This window comes from Macrobrachium nipponense, chromosome 1, assembly GCF_015104395.2.
Source record: "Macrobrachium nipponense isolate FS-2020 chromosome 1, ASM1510439v2, whole genome shotgun sequence".
Classification (NCBI taxonomy): domain Eukaryota; kingdom Metazoa; phylum Arthropoda; class Malacostraca; order Decapoda; family Palaemonidae; genus Macrobrachium; species Macrobrachium nipponense.
The window spans coordinates 29697595-29711870 of NC_087200.1; the positions used below are offsets into that span (position 1 = coordinate 29697595).

The window sequence follows — 14276 nt, forward strand, 5'->3', positions numbered from 1 at the left end:
TTTTGGAAAAAAGCTTGTAAATCTTTATACTATTTTTAGTGTTGAAATCTTGTACTGAAATGGAAGATTTGTAATGAAAGTTTTTCTATTTATAAATACGCATCATCTGTAACTCGGCTCACCATATCGTGGCTTATGAAGAGATTTGGATAATCAAAATTTATGTTATGCTTCAGATTTGTACTGGTTTAACTTACACAGTGACTGCTTCAGTATAGAAACAGAATGAAGCTAATTCCATTGGTTTTATGTGGCAATGCTCGTTACGTAGTAAGCAGTTACTGAATATCCCTTATAGTAATTTGTTAGCCGAATGGCAGTTTCCTGTCATAAAGCTTTTAGGGGTCGTGACTAGTGTCAGATTTGATTCAAAGGCGCCTCAGCAATTTTCAAGCGATTTAAAATACTGCCATTAAGATTCACGACGTGATTTTATTTAGAGGCACTGACATTTCATGGACAGAGACAGGTAAAGAAAGAGGGGCCAGTGAATTTGGTCAACATTACTGGATTTGTATCTGAGAAATTAACTGCAGTATCTCAAACATCCCTGAGTATTTGTATTTGTAGATATTAGCTTCCAAAAGCAGTACATGGATACAAACATCGATTCGTGAGAAGAGAGTAACTTAATCAGAAAGCATTGGAATGTATGCATAACTAAACCGTTTATATCAGTTGTGATAAAGAGATTGTTACAGGTCACGCCACTCTGGTATAGTTTGGAGGACATTTCTGAAAAACCGAGTTTCAGTTATGTTCAGTCGCAGAAAAGAATCTGCATTCATCTGAAGTCGGGATGTTCCTTCTTACACTTTTTCTCCACCAAGAAACTGAACTTCCCCCTTTTTTTTCATAAGTATATATATCAGACTGCAAGCCAATGGAGACACCCTAACTGGACCGCATCACCATATGAGACATTTTTCTCTTTGGCACCCAGCTGACGTCTAACCTGAGTTCGCTGGGCGAACTCACCTTCCACAAACCCAACAATCCGAATGAAGGAGGCTACGGGTCCGGCCAGAGTTTGGGATCCGGTCTCATGAAGAGCAAGAGCGACCACAGACTGGCATCGCAATTCCGTGACCAGGAGGACTCCTATAATTACAATCCAGGCAGGACATCGCCAGTCACGCGCAGACGCTTTGGGGAGAGGAACACCGAAAGGTATAGTCGGTCTCACTATCTCAAAAGACTCACTATTACATCTGATTTCCTTTTCACTTAATACGCAAATACAATCCGCCCGACCCCCTGCCCCTACCCACCCACACTAACATAACTTGTCAAAGCTTTTCGGAACCGCCACTGCATCGGCAATGTCAGTGTTTAGTTTTCATGTCGCGAGAGGAATTTAATTCGACCAGAGGTCATTAAGGTCAGCAGGTAAATTTGTATGCGCTTCTTCCATATCACTATTCCGTTCACTTCCGAATAAGTGGATGAAAAAAAAACCTTGCTCAAGAAGATAATCCACTTGTGATTTTATGGAAGTTATCCATGGTCCTCCTGGTTGCTGTTGCCAGTTTTAGTGTTTAGTTTTTTTTTTTTATTTCATGTGACGTCATCCAGCCTCGTATATCGGATGACAATATGACTGGAGTTTGTTCAAGCCTTCAAGCAAAAAATGAACCTAAATAAGAATTTTTTTTCAACTTATGACTGAAATAATATTTTCATGAAACAATCAGCAATAAAAGCCACTTTTTTATTTTATTTACACGCAGTAAATTATTGGAGGTAGAAAAATCGAACATTTATTCATGAATATTATAAATGTAAGATATTATGAAAATCAAATACTATTTCCTGCGAGTGACTTGACATAAGACGACCAAATTTGTACAAGTGTAACGTATGACACTGACCTCAGAAGCAGCAAATACTTATCTGTTCAATGTATTTCTGGCAAATTACCGACATTGACTTTGCCTGGCAGTTCCTTTGTGAGAATGTGAGACGGACTATACGATCATTTTGAGTATTCTTGATCTTGCTTTTTTGGAAAAAAAAGTAACTTCTTTTTTTGGAAACTACAGAATTTTAGACTGTCTTAGATCCATGTTTTTCTGTAATGAGTCATCATAGTTTATATTTTTGTGAAAATTCCACTCTATATTTCTTAGAGATGAATAGAAAGAGACAATTTCAGAAACAATGTTGTTCATGTGTGTTTTGCAGCCTATGTAGCTTCCATTCCCCGGTCATTCAGTAACTAAAGACGATGTAGTCTTTGTTCAGTAACTGTTAAGGACAAAGCCAGAGTCCCAACTCAAAAGACGAAGTGGTGACTTTTAACCTGAGCTTTCAAATTTAACCTTTCCTAGTCTAACACTTCAGTTGCATAGTCATGCAGAGTTGTGCCACAAAGCCTCATCATAATAGAGTCAAATAAAAGTTGGATTTGTATACGATTGTACAAGCCATTTGTTTGGGCACTGAATTATTTTATGCTCAAGTTGAATACCATTAAGATTTTCACCCTCATGGTGGTATTAAACCTGTAGATTTTCCGGCTAGAAGATCTTATTTCATGAAGAATGCATGTAAGTGAGATATCTCTGATAATCCAGAGGAGACATCTCTGACAAATGCCTTTTGATTTATCAGCAATTAATTCTTTACCAGTGCTTAAAAGGCTTCAATGGACAGCTCCCCACTTCCTTTTTCTGTATGTCTAAGTGTGGTTTTTGAACGATTATACATTCATATGTATATATGTATATGTAAATATCTACTAATGTGAAAGTATGACACACTTATAGATGCATATGCATTAAGGTATTTACGACAACATATATCATATATACATAAGGATACTCATGTAAATATGTGTAAATACTCATCTCTATATACTCTATGTATATGTCCACATATATGCATGTGTATAGAATTACTTCCTTTGGAACTGTCAGTACCTGGAGAGCAGATGAAGCATATTTAACCTTAATATTTATTAATAATCGTAACTGATAGTTTTCTCAAATTTCCATATTTATATATATATATATTTATAAGAGTGTTCTTTGATTGTATCGTTTTATTTTATTTTTGTATTGCTTCATCACTCCATATGTGTTTTAGTCTTTTTCATTTGTTCATCACGTCAGCATGATGGAAGCTGTGTCACGCCATTTTTGGACTCTGGAATAATTCTGATGCATATTCTTTAAAAATCAGATTAGAGCAAAACTTTCCATATCATTGCTAGCAAGTCTGTATAAGTTAAATGTAAATATAGAAAAGGACAAGAACTAAAATTATGCTGTATACTAATAATTTATTGTTTAACAATGTAATTTTTGTTGCGAACTATCTGTTTTCTCTTTAGTTCTTTTTTAACTAAGGGCTAATTAATGCTTATTATAGTAGAGTTATAACAGAATAATAACTACTGTATATCATCATAGAGAGTAACCATGGCTGACATCTCACATTTATATGTGTCGCTGTGTGCATTTGATTCCCCTATTCACGTGACAACCTTGAGTGTTTTCTTACCTTTCCTTCCTCTAGTCGTGGCCTTCCTCCTCTGCCCCGCTCACCTTTGGTCCTCACAGGCACGACGAGGATTCCGCGGCTGACTCTGGGAGGAGGCGGTTCCGGTCGCGCTTCATGCGAAAAGAAGAAGACGAGGAGCGTTCGGTTCGCTTCTCCGAAGAGGATGGATCAAAACGACAACGAGTGATTGATTCAGAAGATGTCTCACGTGGTCCACTCTCAGGGATCATTCGCCTTTATGACTCTCCTCGAGTCATGAAGAGATTCCAAGAACGAGAACAGAACAAGACTAAGAAGAAAGATGAGCCACCCAAGACACCTCAGACAACAGCTAACAAACCACCACAAACTCCAGTCCAGAATAAACCATTAAGACAAACTAGCAATGAAGATGAGATAGATAAGATAAAGAAACAAAATAAAGCAGCTGAAGCATCAACTTCAGGTGCAACAGCCACCACTCCTTCAGTTAGCACCTCCACACCCACTACACCTACCACACCTACTAAACCTGCTGGGGAGAGAGTTTCCTCTATAAGAGAGGATGAGAGGCAAAGCCGTATTGACAGGTCATCTACTTCTCCCAGGTCATCTGCTAACCATTCACCAGCATCATCTGTTACCAGAGAGGATGATGCAAACCGTAAACGTGATTATAGTGGATCTAGAGCAGATAGCACAGCTAGTAGTTCTAATGGCACTACAAATCGGCCACCATCTCGTAAAACCAGTTTTGATACAGGAGTAACTAGTGTAACCCAGCGATCCTACCCCTTTAGCCGTTCCTCTTCTAATTCTTCCATAGGTGATAAGGATAAGAGCACAAGTGGCACCAGAAGTCCTCGTCCAATTGATACAGCAGCGGTAGAACGTCGTCTATCGCGTTCTAATAGTACAGACAGCAACTCAGGTGATGGTTCAGCATCCCCAAAAAAATCTGGTGCTGCTTTTACTACAGAAGAACTTAAGAGTCGTTTCTTAAGAAGTGATTCAAAACCTTCCACCTCCAAAGTTGAAAGTTCATCTAGATCAACGGGTCCAACTAGTGGATCTCGTTTCCATTCACGTTTTTTAGGCCGAGCCGGTACTCCTTCAGTAGAGGCCTCGAAGGAATCAGGGAATGAAGATGATGATGATGATGAAAGCAGTGATGATTCCGAGTCTGAGGAGAGTGAAGAGTCCTCTGATGATGAGGAGGAAGAAGAGAAGGAAACCACCTCAGAATACTCTCGACCAGACATTGGGCCCTTGCTGGGCCGGAGTGCCCAGGCTCGCGACGTAGCCGGTAGTAGTACTAGTAGTAGTAGTTCTAGAAGTACCTGGAATGATAGAAGTTCATATCCTCCCTCATCGAGTGGTGGGGACTCTGGATACAGTAGCAGCAGGTATGGAAGCAACAGTGATAACAGCAATGGCAGTACCAGCAGCAGTAGCAGTAGGTATGGTGCCTCAGCTTCAAGCACCAGCAGCACCGACTCAGGAGTTGGTAGTCACCGGCGTCCGTCGTACCTGGAACCTGCGAAGCCTTCAGCAAAGGATAAGGATGATGAATTTGAGTCAAAATATCCTTATGCTAGTAAGTACCTGAGCCGATCTCGGGCAAGTGTGCCTGAGGAGGAAACCAAGCCAACTACTTTCCAAAGTCGATTCTTAAACCGTTCTAAAAGTTCTGCAGTCTTAGGCCCAGATGATGATGATTCTAGCACTACACCCACCCATGGAACTAGTCGTGCACGTTTTGAAGAACTCAAAGAAAGACGGCAGCGATTAGCTAGAAGCAAGAGTTCAGCTGGACTTGAAGATGATGAAGGGGCCTCAGCTGACACTAATTCTCCATCTAGCTACCGCCCTCGTTATAGTCGCACTGATACGGATACAACACCATCATCTCGAAGTGCTTCTTCTACAGGAGCACCTAGTGCAGATTCAGAAGGTTCATCGTCAACACAACTTTCAAATTGGGCACGTTACTTAAAGAACAAGTATGGTAACAGAGACAGTGGAGCTTCTACTCCATCTGGTAGAACTTCCACAACTGGAATAGGTAGTACTTTGAGTAGCACCAACAGTACTGCCGGTAGCTCACTGGGTAGTTCACGCACGGGTTCCACCAGTTCCGTTGGAGGACGGGCTATATCAAGATCACGTTCTTCACACCTTCTTGGCTTGGCCAAAGAGGGAGAATCTTCTGAAGACGATTCAAAAAACGTGCACGCTACCCCTACTTCCCCAGCAGCAGGTACAGCAGTGGTTCCTACTCCCTTCGGAAATTTACATAGGAGCCAGTACTTGCAAAAGCAACGCCTCTTAATTAAGATCGGGAGTAGGGGTAGTGAAGCAGGAAACTTTACATGGCCAAGAGGCATAGCTGTTGGACCTGACAACAGCATTGTGGTTGCTGATTCAAGCAATCATCGTGTACAGGTATTTGACCAACAGGGTAATTTTCTTAAAGAATTTGGATCATATGGTAGTGCAGAGGGTGAATTTGACTGTTTGGCGGGTGTGGCTGTTAACAGAATTGGTCAATACATTATTGCTGACCGTTACAACCACAGAATCCAAGTCTTCGATCCATCAGGGATGTTTCTTCGTTCCTTCGGAAGTCAAGGCAGCGGAGATGGACGATTCTCATATCCGTGGGGCGTAACCACCGATGCGCTCGGATTCATCTACGTCTGCGACAAGGAAAATCATCGCGTGCAGGTCTTCCAGTCTGATGGATCCTTTGTGGGCAAGTTTGGATCGATGGGAAATAAACCAGGGCAGCTGGAACATCCACACTACATTGCAGTGTCTTCAACTAACAGAGTAATCGTCTCTGATTCCAACAACCACCGAGTGCAGATATTTGACATAAACGGAAAAGTCAACACAACATTTGGATCAGAAGGAAGCGGAGAAGGACAGTTCAAATTCCCAAGGTAAGAAAAAAACTAGTATTGGGAAATATTTGCCTCTATATACGCATATATAGTTATGTATAGTGCATGATTATATACATGAATAATTGATATATGTAGTTTAACGTATGAAATTAAATACATCTTCGTTCACATTGGGTACACGCTTATTCATTTGCTTTGATTAATAATTTAGTCAAAAAAATTTCCAAACGTAATCAAGTAAAACCTTCATTCGGCAAAGAGTTATGAAATTATAACTAGTTTTGATAAGAAATCTTTACATGTCCTTAATAATGGCAAATGATCCTTCACTCGATTCCTGATTATTTTTTAATACAAGAATATCTCTTATTTATTGGGATAACAATATTCTGATGATTATATAGTGACATTTTTCGTATATCACAAACATATGATGATTGAATTATACGAATAGCATGTTTGGGAAATTAGAATTTAAATCGCAGTTTACCAGGTGAAATTGCAAAATTGCAATCTAAGTTTAGAGTATTTCATTTTTGACCACAATGTTTGAGCAAAGTAACATGTACAGACTTTCTTGAATTTGATCATGGGTGAAAAAATAGCTGCCTTTTGGAAAACTTGTTATTCTGAATACAGGCTCTCTCTCTCTCTCTCTCTCTCTCTCTCTCTCTCTCTCTCTCTCTCTGCGAAAAACTTGCCTGTCATCAAAGGTTTTCCTGTCTTCTTTCGAAACTTTCAGTATTTGCCTAAGACGACTCTCTCTCTCTCTCTCTCTCTCTCTCTCTCTCTCTCTCTCTCTCTCTCTCTCTCTCTCTCATACAGAAGAACACACACACACACACACACACACACTCTCTCTCTCTCTCTCTCTCTCACACACACAAGCAATACTGGTCAAAACTTTCCTTCTCGCGCAAAACCACCATAATACTACCTCCTTTTCCTTCTCGCAGGGGCGTTGCTGTCGACGACCAGAATTACATTTTTGTGGCGGACAGCGGCAACAACCGAATTCAGATCTTCCACCCCGACGGCACTTTCCTGAGGGCCTTCGGATGCTGGGGATCCGGCGACGGGGAGTTCAAGGGCCTTGAGGGCGTCGCCGTTATGTCCAACGGCAACATCCTTGTGTGCGACCGAGAGAACCACCGCATCCAAGTCTTCTGAAAACGGGTAAGAAGAAGAAGAATAAGATGGAGATGAAGAAGAAGACTGCAATTTCAGATTGAATGAGAATTGCGATATTGTTTGATAGACGGATAGATACATAGATCGATAGGCAGTCTTGTTGTAAAGACAGGTGGTAAGAGATATGACATAAAGCCTTTTGGGGAGAGAGAGAGAGAGAGGATGATTAAGAATAATTTTTTGTAAAAGTGATAGGGTCACTGACGCCAGAGAGAGAGAGAGTTAGTAGAGACCAGAGAGCGAGAGAATTTTTTTTGAAAGAGGGAGAGCCCCAGAGAGAGAGATAGACGGAGAGAGAGAGAAATGAAGCAGAGGAAAGAGAAATCAGACCACAATATATGTGGAATATAACTTATAACGATTGGTGAAGAGAATCTTTTACAGTTTAGCTCAACAAAGAATTAAAAGCACAGAAGAATTTAATACAGATTGACTGACGTAAATTAATTTTTATTTTTTTGTAGAACACATTAAGGACAAGAAATTTGATCAAAATGATGGATTTGTACTCGTGAGTCGGCTGTCTTTAAGATCCTTGTTTATCTTTCAGTGTTCTTATAGTTGTCTGCTGTTTTTAATAACAGTCACCTTGTTTTCTTCAATGTCTAAAATCGCCATTATACCTTAATATAAAACGTATTGTTGGCCGTAAGTTCTAACTATATGAATTTACTTAAGAGCCGACTTGGGTCTGTATAATTTTACATTCACCTAGAAATCGACCTCATTTAAAACTTCTCTTTGAATCCCAACTGAGCTGAGTGAACTTGTATATCGTACAACCCTTTTCAAATCAACACAACCGTCTGCTTGTCATGTTTATATGGTGATATAAGATTCACTGAAAAAACAAAGAATAATTGCAATGAACAAAATGTAAAACCCTGGCAAGAACTGGAAGATAATTTGTCTAATGCACTGTACTTTAAATCATAGTCACCATAAGACTCCAGCAAACGGGGCAACAGGACACTTATCGCCTCCTTCTGTGTGTCATACTTGTGCTTCCATGAGACCCATCAGTTTCCATCACTAGAGATGTGACATAGGCTCAGGTAGGCCTTGAGATCGATCAGAATGGACAATTTCAAAACTACCCTAATGATTGTTTTGGTTTGACAAATAAGTGCTTCTTAACTCCTTTTTTTTTCAATGATGATGACCCATCAACCAATCCCTTGATTTTATATTTAAGGAAAGATATTTGTCTGGCCTGGTCCAAGAATCCCTGAGCGAGTTATAGATGAAATACCAAGGCTGTCAGAGAATGCTGAAATGTGTAAAAATCCTCCCCATGTTTCCACCCATATCAGTTCCGCATTAAAACATTTTCTCAGCTCTTTAGCTCAGTTAAGGCGACCAAAAGCCAAGTGGCCTGGAAAAATGGACTAAATCTGCTAAATTGTAATCAAAATTTCAATAGAGACGAATTTTGAATTTTGTTTTTATTAGCATTCTGTGACAGTCTTGGCTCTTTACATTCTGTTCCTGTATGCTTGTTGCCACTTGCAAGTTTTGTTGAATGAATGAATGCCATTGGAAAATGAATCTTTGTCGTTGACCCAAATCCCTGATGCTGAGCTATTCGCTGAATTTGTTTTTTCTTGTTTTGCAACGCCAAGATGAGCACTTTCTTTGCCTAACTGCTTGAGAGCGAATACATCCTTTGTCCATTGCTCGACTCTTCAGCTTTATCTCTGTCGCTTTTGTCTTCACCTCTGGAAACCTTACCGGTTTGATATATGGATCACTTTTGCTTTGATAATTGCCTTCGTAAATTCATTCTTTTTCTGCTTTACCGTTGCTTATAAAGCATCTTTTTTGCTTTTATATATTTTCAGTGCATTCATTCTTCTTCTGCATCACCGATGCTTATGCATAAGATTTTCTGCTTGCTCAGGTTTTGCTATCGAAATAAAACCTCACGGAATGTGGATCTGCTAAGACCCACTAATTCTGCCATTTCTTTCAAAATCTCCTCACGAAAAACTTTATAAAAACAAGAAAAAATTAAGTCGGATATGACCGTAAACAAATACGTTTGTCTGATTCAATGAAGGATGTATTAAAGAGAAAATAGGCGGTTTTCCGTGATGTAAAACTCAAATTATATTTTTTGAGAGGTCGCTGATGTGAGGAAGATGTTGAAAGGAACACGCTAGGAAATATGTGGGGAATGATGTGTAATGAAGTGCAGACAGCAATTATGAGTCAGTGGAAGCATCAAGGCTGAAGGAAGTGGAAACTAAAACGAAAGGTTTAAATAGATGTAATGCGGAAGAGAGAGAGAGAGAGAGAGAGAGAGAGAGAGAGTTATTTAGTGATATTATTTTTTCTAGGGCTGTTAAACTTGCATCACAAAGTCACGACATATAGAAGTTATATCAAGAAGCATAGAGAGAAGGAGAGAGAGAGAGAGAGAGAGAGAGAGAGAGAGAGAGAGAGAGAGAGAGAGAGAGAGAGAGGGAGGGTGCCAAGTCTTGCATGTGTAAGAAGAGCGTTGTCTAAATATGGCCTGGCATCCTGCTGCCACCAATGAAAGAAGAAGAACGCTGACGGAACACACACCCCACTCCCCCCCCCCCACCCCACAAATTCCCACATCCCTTATCCCTTCTCCTTAACCCCACAACCCAGACACCTCTTCCCCCCCCCCCCCCACCCCTTCCCCACCATCAACCCCGACATCAATCCGTCCCCCCCCTCTCCCGATACATACCGATCGACTGTTTTGGCCAACCGGCCTTCCGATAATGTGGTGCCTATTTTTCCTGTCGATTTAAGTCTGTTGTGCGTTGTGATACAAAGGTGTGTGTGTTTTATGTGTAATATATATATATAATATATATATATTATATATTATTTATATATATATATAAAATACAATAACAACATACATATATATCGATATGTTGTTTATAAATTTATATATAATATTATATATATATATATATTCATACATACTATATATATATATACCTATATATATCAATATATATATATATATATATATATATATATATGTATATATATGCACATTATTTATATTATAGGTATCTTCTTTTATGTATATAATTTATGATATAAAATATATATATATATATATATATATATATACTATATTTATGTATATGTATTGTGATGTATGTATGTATGTATGTATGTGTGTGTGTGTGTAAGTGTAGGTATAGGTCTTTTAAGGGTAGCATAAAAGACTTTAATCTCTTCGATAGTTGATGATTTTAGAAATAATTACCTAATGTTTATTTCGATATATTAATAACTATTGAGAGAGAGAGAGAGAGAGAGAGAGAGGGAGCGGAGGGAGAGAGAGGAGAGAGACAGAGAGAGAGATGATGAGAGAGAGAGAGAGAGAGGGGGTGGAGGGAGTGGTGCGATTAAACCCAGTTGTGTGAACGAAAATCGATACCTGGTATTTGTGTGGATTCTTCAGAATCTGATCATCTAAAGATGTCGTTTTCAAGTGTATAATAATATAGCTTGGGCTACAATAACAATAACTTAGTTTAATGCGGAACCAGTCCTGCTATAGATTATGTTAATGAAGATGTTTAGTTAATAATGATACTATTAATGATAAGAATAACTTACGAAAGATTGCTGTTATCTTATATGTTGAATGCAAATAAATATATGCATGTACTGAGCTCTGGTACAGTTAATATAATTTAGCTTGATGAATAGAGTTAAGTTGGCAGCATGATTTTGGTCATGCATATTCATCCTGGTTCTCTTCTTTCAGGTCACGTGATTTCGAATGGCAGGCACAAGGAGTAACGACAAACACACACAAAATAAAATAAAATATGATAAAAAAAAAAAGGACAAACAACGTTATCCATAGACAAAGGGAAGCTGATCCATTTCACTTCTGTGCACTCCATATGATGAAATGTAAATATAAAAGAAATGGTATACTCCTCAGAAGATGCCACGATGAACATAGGCTACGTTCTTTTCTGTCCATTAAGTAAATGGTTTTACATATAATTAGATTATATTTGCTCTCAAATTCCATCCTCAGATGGATCCTTCAGTCATCCCATCTTTCACTGGGACTAGTCAACAAAGTAGTCTTATTCTAGGTCCATCCAATTTACTAGGGTTTTATCTATCGTCATTATTATCTTCTTTTTTTCTTTTTTTTGATTAGTTTCGTAAATTGGGACCCATTAGTGGTTGCTACGAAAAAGGCTTGATGGGAATGGGAATTATGTTGAAAAAATAAATCCACAGCAATTTAATTGGATTTGGCCGGATTTTCTGCGTCAATCTGCTCAAATCCTGGAGTGGAAAGGTTGCAAGATCACGTTCTAGTCAGTCATGAATTCCTCAGTCCTATTTGATGTCAGTTTTTTTTTTTTTTCTCTCTCAGAATTCTTTTTTTCAGGTTGCTCGCCGGCAACCCATGTCTGACACGACGAATCTGGAATCTCTCTTTCCCATCTGTTTTTTGACTTTTTAATTTTCTTTTCTACGCGCATTTCATTCCAGTTAAATGCTCCCTTCAATTTTTGTGCATTGCATAAAATCCATTTCGCTCTTTTGGGTCCCCTGTGGCCTTCAGATCATGACATTCAGCAAGAGAAGGGAAGAGAGGATTCGCAGTTACGCCGCGTCTTAGAGAAATTGGGTATCTGCCACATACTTGTGATCGCTAGGTTACAGTAGCAAAAAAAATTTACAAGAGTACGTCTGGGTGTAGTGTCGTGTAAATTAGACTTTGCATATAACATGTTTGTACATTGTACATAAAAAAGTGCATCTCCTTTTTTAAGTGAATATATATGATATCTTGTCGAATTCCCAATCTGTTTCAAGAGCTTCCTTTAGGAAGCCGTGATCATGTGCTCATGTGAAAGATTTTTTTTTTTCTTTTGTAATCCGAATGGATGAAACGAAAGGAGTTTGTGTCTGTATGCTATTTTTTCTTTCAATGATAATTTTTCTCTATCTTTTGAGTACTGGCCGCGGGTTAGCCAATTAATTTTTGAAGAAAATATTTGTTATTTCTACTGACTTTGATGCTTTCCTAATGTTTTGAGATGATGGTTCAAAATACATCAGTCCTTTTCAACTGAAGTCTCTCTATTTCCATTTAAATGAAATTTTTTTGACTATTTAGGCCCCTGTATTTCGTGAACAGAGAAAAGGCCTCTCCCTGAATTCGACTTTCCAACTATTACTGTTGTTGATACTATTACTGTTGATAGTAAATACAATCATCCTTAACATTTTGTTCCTTCTGGAAGACAGTACCGAGTGGGGCAATGGCGCGGGTAAACTTGTTCGATACCTGTCCAAGTCTGTGCCTACCTGGTTTCTTTCTTTTTTCCATTTCAGTATATAATGATGTATATTTTACTTCTAATTATGAATGATATTGAATATAGATGATATTAAAAAACTCACACTAAAAACACTCACTTAAATGGACACTAACAATATTCTATTTCTCATCATAAACATAGAATAATGATGGTAAATGATAATCATTCATTCTGTAATCAATTTGTTTAAGTGAATCACATGTATTCATGTAACACTGATCCTTTGCAGTTAATGTGCATAGAAGACAATGCATATTGATGTTTTGGATACATATCGTTGGTCAATCCAAGAAGCATTTTTATTACTTGATGATACATTTGTGTCGTGCGTTCAGTTTAGACGTTAAAAGACCCATTGTAAATCGAGTTATTTTTTAGATTTTCTTAATGGCTATGCATTTTCTTTTCTTTTTCTTTTTTAATGAAACATGTGTCCCAACTTGTGGCTTGTCAAGATTTTTTTTTCTCCTAAGGATCGAGTACTCAAGATGCAATAGATAACAATAACATATTAAAAATGTATAATCAGTTCTATGTGTCATTAACGCCTGTCAATTAGATGTATAAATCAGTTGGAGAATAAATCGATCACCCTTACGTGTAGTTTTATTTTTAATCAGCCTTTGAGTGATTGTTCCTAATTCGACAGCACACTGTCACTGCAATTTACTGTCTAATAAATATTTTATTTGATACTGTTGTGATTGTGGTGCTAAGAACCTCTTCAGATAAAAAGTTCATAAACCAACAATAAGATTATCTGATGAGGTAACTTAATTCACCAGTCGAACTGTATTGATGATTCAATATTAAGAAACTTCAAGAAACCTCACTGCTTAAGTATTCCTGAAGGGCACTCTCCAGCAATCTCTGATTAAATTTATAGATACCTGTTTAAAGGTAGAGCTTTTAAAAGGTCTCAGTATATCTAGAGGTCCTGTATTTCCTCCAGTGCATGAATTGTGCCAAGCTGCATATTGAAATGACTGTCATGTTAAAGCTAATAATAGTAGATATATGAATATCGAAATGCGAATTATTTTGAGATTTAATGTTACTTTACTCATATCAAGATCTGTAACAATCCTGTTCAATCAGTGACTTTGAACAAGCATCAGTATGCTACATGGCAAGTCAAATTCTCAGTGTACAATAAAAGATACAGCAGGTGTTCATTTTAATTTGGACTTTTTAAATAAAACATTAAAACAATTTCTTTAAGAAAGAATTCTCCGCCACATACTTTTGAACTTGAATATAATCATTATTTGATAAAGATGCCAATGGTACATTATAACATCACAGCTCAACTCTTAAATTTAAAATAGTTTGATAACTATGC

The 14276-nt window shown here is 38.0% G+C and overlaps 1 protein-coding gene across 4 annotated transcripts in view; it reads left to right on the plus strand.

The window, feature by feature from the left end:
• Nucleotides 1–11426, plus strand: part of LOC135219194 (RING finger protein nhl-1-like) — a 109184-nt gene extending 97758 nt beyond the window's left edge. For 3 of the 4 annotated variants that reach the window (XM_064255749.1, XM_064255750.1, XM_064255751.1), the window contains 4 exons: nucleotides 944–1170; nucleotides 3564–6428; nucleotides 7349–7568; nucleotides 11347–11426. In XM_064255749.1, coding sequence (XP_064111819.1) covers nucleotides 944–1170; nucleotides 3564–6428; nucleotides 7349–7562 — 3306 coding nt within the window. In that variant the 3' untranslated portion in view covers nucleotides 7563–7568; nucleotides 11347–11426. Of the gene's footprint in view, nucleotides 1–943; nucleotides 1171–3563; nucleotides 6429–7348; nucleotides 7569–8519; nucleotides 8639–11346 lie in introns of all 4 variants that reach the window. The other variant, XR_010315388.1, reaches the window with a different exon arrangement.
• Nucleotides 11427–14276: the final 2850 nt, after the last annotated feature.